Genomic DNA, 5,271 nt, shown 5'->3' with positions numbered 1-5,271 from the left:
CTAGTGAGCCACCGAAGAAACAGCCTGCCGCCCCTGGATATGGATATCTGGTACCAGGAAAACTTGTTATCAATATTAAACTTTTATTTTTTGATAGCCCCTTTGCTGCTTTTTGCTGCTCAATGCCCTGAAAATGTGACCCGGAAACTGATAGACCTCGTTCAATTACCGAATGCCTCAAAACCCCCATATAGAACCATGTCTGCCCGTGAGGGTCGCCCCCGTGAACACGATCTTCGACGTGAATGTCCGCCATCTTGAATGTCAAAGGTCATCAGCCTACTGTACACAGTGTACACATAGTGTTCCGGCTGGACGGACCGGCTCTCACCGTTTTTGGTAAGATTTGTGTTTATTTCTACCGGTCAACAGCAAAATGCTTACACCATTGATAGAAAGAACGTCTTCTGGCAATGTAGATGGTGTTTGGCATGGGTTAACTGGTCGATATTTTGTAGGAATTGCCGGGTATTTAGAGTCAGCTGACTTCATAATTTGCAGCTGCCCCTTCCTAATACTAGAAATAAACACAGGGTTTTATGAAAATAATGCTATGCAAAAGACGTTTGGGGAAGTCATAACAAATCGCAGTTTCTTAATTGAGTCATTATGCAGGTTGGAGTTGTATTCACCTTTTATTATTTGGACGGATATCGCTTCAGTGTATGCACAGTGGGGGGAGGGGCTGTGTGTCAGAAACAACAACAACAAAATTGTAATGTGTATAATTACAACAAGATTATGGTCACATGACGGACTACTGTAAGCAGAAATTCTGGCAGTCCAGGCTAGGTACAAGATAAAAGCTCCTTTGTAGCTTGGTAACTGATAAAAAAGGAGAAATGCTAGATTGTGTATTTTCACACAGGCCAGTCTATTTAAATTCTTGTGCACCAGCTCAAACGAACTGAGGCATTATTTAGGGTCAGCTAAAGGTCAATATTCATAGCCACGGGGTTATTGACAGGAACATCCTGTCAATCTGGTACAAAAATAAAGATCTTTATTGACAGGATAAAAAGGAATGAGTTTGAGACAGTCAGCCCCTATTTGATCAGTTGCTGATATGGTCTGCCAGTCCTACAGTACTGTAAATGCATTTAAGTTCGTGGGGATTTAAATTCGCGGTAGTGCGAAATTGGAGTGTACACAGTGGTTTTAAGGTTGCGGTATCATTATCTACTGTAGTCACATACTGTAATGGACAAATATTCGCGGTGATTTTAAGTTCGCAGTGAATTGGCAACCACGAAAACTGCAAACATAAAACCACCGCCAACATTTCTGCATTTACAGTAACTCTACACTACTCTACTCTAGTAGTATTGTGTTAAACTCATGAGCAGTGGGTCGAAGTTACTTTTGTTTAGTCTTATTTTATTATTATATATTATTTATCATTAATACAGGGATATCCATGTAATGTTAGGTTTATGTAAGAGTTTATAGGGTTGACAGCCTGATAAGGTACCATTCACAAGATTATCAATTATTTTAAGGCTGTAATATTAATAAGGTATTCTGTGATTAGCTACGCAAACACATTCATTCCTGTCAATATTGGGAAAAAAACTCTTATTGACAGGATCACCATTTCTATAGGGAAAATAGAATTCTTATTGACAGGAAAACCCATCAATAGCCTCAGCCTTATAATAATCTAACTCCTGATAAAATGAAATAGAATTTACAATGTTTGTATATATTTTGATTATTTTGCGTGTAGTGTGACTGTCTGCCACATATATTTGTTGACCCTTGCATATTGAAGTATGTTGATAAGTTGATATGATAGCAGGCTTTAAATATCAGTGAAAAACAACAACAAGTTTATTTTTATCAAGCTCCCACGGCAGCACTGCATGGTGACATTCTGTGCCTTTCAGTCAGCATCTCTCTGTAAACACTCACGTCTAAAAGTGGGGAATAACTCAGGGGATCATATTGCCTCTGAGACTTGACCCATTGATTATGAAGGCTTTTTATGGTATTTATATAAGGTTGTCTCCAAGACCCAACCCTCCACCCTGGGATGGAAATTTGCTTGATGGGACAGACAAAAAATTCACCTCAACTGACCCAAATTTCTCACTGAACCTCATGTCATGAAACTGGGGAAAATGTATTTCCAAAACATAAAAAATAAAAGATTTAATAACAAAAATCAACATGGGCTCTTAATCAATGAGTGGGGCAAAAATAAAAACAGCTGGAGATGACCTTGCCTTTATGTGTAAGGAGATGGCCAAAGTACATAGAGAAATTGAGGTACTTATTTGCAAATTATCTTGACCATTGTTTTACCTGCCTCTTTCTCTTCAATGCTGATTTTGATGGCCTTGACCTATGTTTTTTTTAAAACTTTTAATAAAGTATTATGGCATTTGAATACTGCTCCATTTAAGGGAAGTACTAGTAGTATCTGAAGAACTTATAACTACATTTTATCTGTCAATGTTCACAATACCAATTTGTTCCTAGAATTTATGAATGATCCAACCCATTTATAAATGATTTTGAAGATGTTGGACAATTTATCTCCCACTGAATATAGAAAAGAAGTCAGAAGTGGAAATAGAATAGATGTCATTTCCCTCTCAATTTATCTACATAAATGATATTTCCCTTCTTTCTTAAGTATGAAATTCTGTATACCACTGTTTTACACTGTTTGTAATAATATCACTGTATTGTTCCCACAGCCTCCTGTATCTCCCATGACCATGTGGTACATCATGGAGAACACCCAGACCTGTTACGAGCTGAACGAGAGGCTGATCCACGTGATCTGTGACTGGGAGATCTGTACCAAGGACGATGTGGAGGACCTGATCAACAAGGGCGCGGACATCAACTGTGTCCACGGGACTCTGCGCCCGCTACACTGCGCCTGTATGGTCAGTGATGCTCGCTGTGCGGAAATGCTCCTGGAGAGAGGAGCTGATGTAAGTATGCTAACTCACATCTCCATGTATTGTGTGGTGACATTCCATGTAAAAGCTCTAATGTCATACAATGTATCAGGGTTGTAATAACATTACATACAGGTGTTTCAGACCAGATGATAATTGGGGTATCACACGGGCCTCTACATGTATTATGCACTCAGGTTTCCATCTAATATTTTGAATGCACTTTTGGTGCCAAGTGCGCTGCTGTCAAAAATTCAAATACTGGATTTGGCCATTGAAACTGAAGTCATTCCCATTTTTAAAATATTTAAGGATACCAAATTTCTGGCACATTTTGCATTGAAAGTTGCGCTTTTGGGTACATGCTAGGCAAGTCAGATCGCCCTAGGGCCTTTGGCAGATCTCTCAATAAATTTCATAGATAACGATCAAATCATTTAGGTTTTGAGTGTATTGTTGTCCTTTAACTTAAGTTAAGTCATACTTTTACGTCTTGCATCATACACTAGTTATGAAATCATAATTTCACACAACTTCACTTTTGGTTGCTGTATAGTCAAGATTTCGGTCTAGTGGAAAGGGAGCCTTTAGTTAGCAATTACTACAAGCCTTCATAAATCTTCATTTGCAGTGACAATGCAAGAGAAACTGCAGGCAGTTTAAGTTTCTTTGTTATTTTGAACCAGTACTTGGGACCATTTGTAAGATAAGATGAACGTACTGCAAACTTATTGGCATTGTTATGAAGATTTATTTTAGACGGGGATATTTCTGTTGCAGGTAAATTCCAAGGATGGCTATGGCCGTACAGCTCTTCACTATGCTGCTGAGAAAGACTCCAACTGTGTCTCCATCCTCCTACAGCACGGAGCGTTCATCAACGCACCCGACGGGAACCAAGACACGCCCCTGCACTGGGCTGCCTTCCGCAACAACGCTCCGTGTCTTAAAGTCCTCCTTCAACACGGAGCTACAGTCAACTCCTTAGACTACAACAGCGACACCCCTCTCAGTTGGGCGTCTATGAAGGGGAACCTCGAAGCCGTGGAAATCCTCTTACAGTACGGCGCCGAAGTCCAGACCGAAAACTACAACGGGTATTCGCCGGTGTACCGGGCTTCTCTCATCCAGGCTCGTGGGCTGAACAACACAAACGACGACGAGAGCCTGAACTTACTGATCCGAGCGTCGGGACAGTTTGACCTCCGGAACGACAATGGACAGATGCCCAATGAAATTGTGAGGGACAACCAGCTTTGCGACAGGCTTCTAGAGCTGTCCAACAACCCAAGGACTCTTAAGGACCTCTGCTTATACAAGATAAGGAAATCTATAGGAGAGACTTATCTCCCGAAAGCTGTGAAGAAGTTACCACTTCCGGAGTACCTGAAGAGATTTCTTTGTCTGAAGAATTGATGACACCTTCATCTGCTATCTTAATGCTAGCAGACTGGGATTTAAGCAAAATTGTTTTAACTGTATATTGATAAACCTAACACAGATGTACTAAACAGATGTACTAATATTAATATTGTTGTTGGGAAGATATGACCAAGGAGCTCCTTGATATGACCAAGTCTTCAAATTCTTTGTTCCATTATGGGGAATGAACTACTCCAATAGGGTACATAATATTATGTATGTTTTTGAATGAATAACCCCCCTCCCACCTTTTTCTGTTTTAGACATGCAGTTTTGCTTGTGAGATTTTATTTTTAGGGCACCCCCTTTGATTTTATAGGTTTTAAAACTGTAGATCCAGGGTTTGATGATTATATTTATGACTATAAACGTTAACTATTGTGACTCTGATTACTGATGTATAATCTTTGCAACTGAAAGTGGTGTAACTGTAGCTGGCAAATATGAGAGAGCATGACATTCCTATTGCAACTGTGACAACTCACTCTACTGCACAAAATTGCACTATAGGAAATTGTGCCAACTCTGCAAATCTGTGCAATGCATTTGCGTATGAAGCCCAGATGAGCCAACAAAATGGCCGTGCCCAATATGGCACATTTTCAGTTTTCAGATTACTTTATTTAAAATTGCAGTGTTACCAATAACATCGTACAATTGATAAAAATTCATCAAGAAGGGGTTTGCATTGAATAAAAGCATGTTAACATTTTGGGCCACTTCAGGCAAAAAATTTTGCGGGTTTGCAAGTCTGTTTTCAATATCTGGCGCAATTTGGAGCAGTCAAATTGAGATATCTGTTAGACGTGCATGTCAGTGAATATGTCAGTTCTATACTACATTATTTTGGAATGTATACCTTTTGCACTGACCTAAGCCCTATATTACTCCTAGATATCGCTGAAGAAAGAACAGATGTTGGCTATAGTCACTCTGC

General features: G+C 39.6%; 1 protein-coding gene across 1 annotated transcript; it reads left to right on the top strand.

The window, feature by feature from the left end:
• Positions 1-239: 239 nt before the first annotated feature.
• LOC118424623 (ankyrin repeat and SOCS box protein 8-like) lies at positions 240-4,460 on the top strand. The gene is made up of 3 exons (XM_035833266.1): positions 240-339; positions 2,703-2,945; positions 3,693-4,460. Exons 2-3 carry the CDS (start codon positions 2,718-2,720, stop codon positions 4,326-4,328), a joined length of 864 nt encoding a protein of 287 aa, XP_035689159.1. The 5' UTR covers positions 240-339; positions 2,703-2,717; the 3' UTR covers positions 4,329-4,460.
• The last annotated feature ends 811 nt before the right edge of the window (positions 4,461-5,271 follow it).

This window comes from Branchiostoma floridae, chromosome 10 (assembly GCF_000003815.2).
Source record: "Branchiostoma floridae strain S238N-H82 chromosome 10, Bfl_VNyyK, whole genome shotgun sequence".
Taxonomy (NCBI): Eukaryota; Metazoa; Chordata; class Leptocardii; order Amphioxiformes; family Branchiostomatidae; genus Branchiostoma; species Branchiostoma floridae.
The sequence above is the reverse complement of the archived record's forward strand: the minus strand, read 5'-3'. Positions and strand labels throughout refer to the sequence as shown.

What these genes read in the sequence shown, in the direction of transcription:
- LOC118424623 (XM_035833266.1), top strand. Translation starts at nt 2,718, where the DNA reads ATGACCATGTGGTACATCATGGAGAACACCCAGACCTGTTACGAGCTG. An exon ending in TCCTGGAGAGAGGAGCTGAT is followed by an intron (nt 2,946 to 3,692) that starts GTAAGTATGCTA and finishes TTTCTGTTGCAG; the next exon opens with GTAAATTCCAAGGATGGCTA.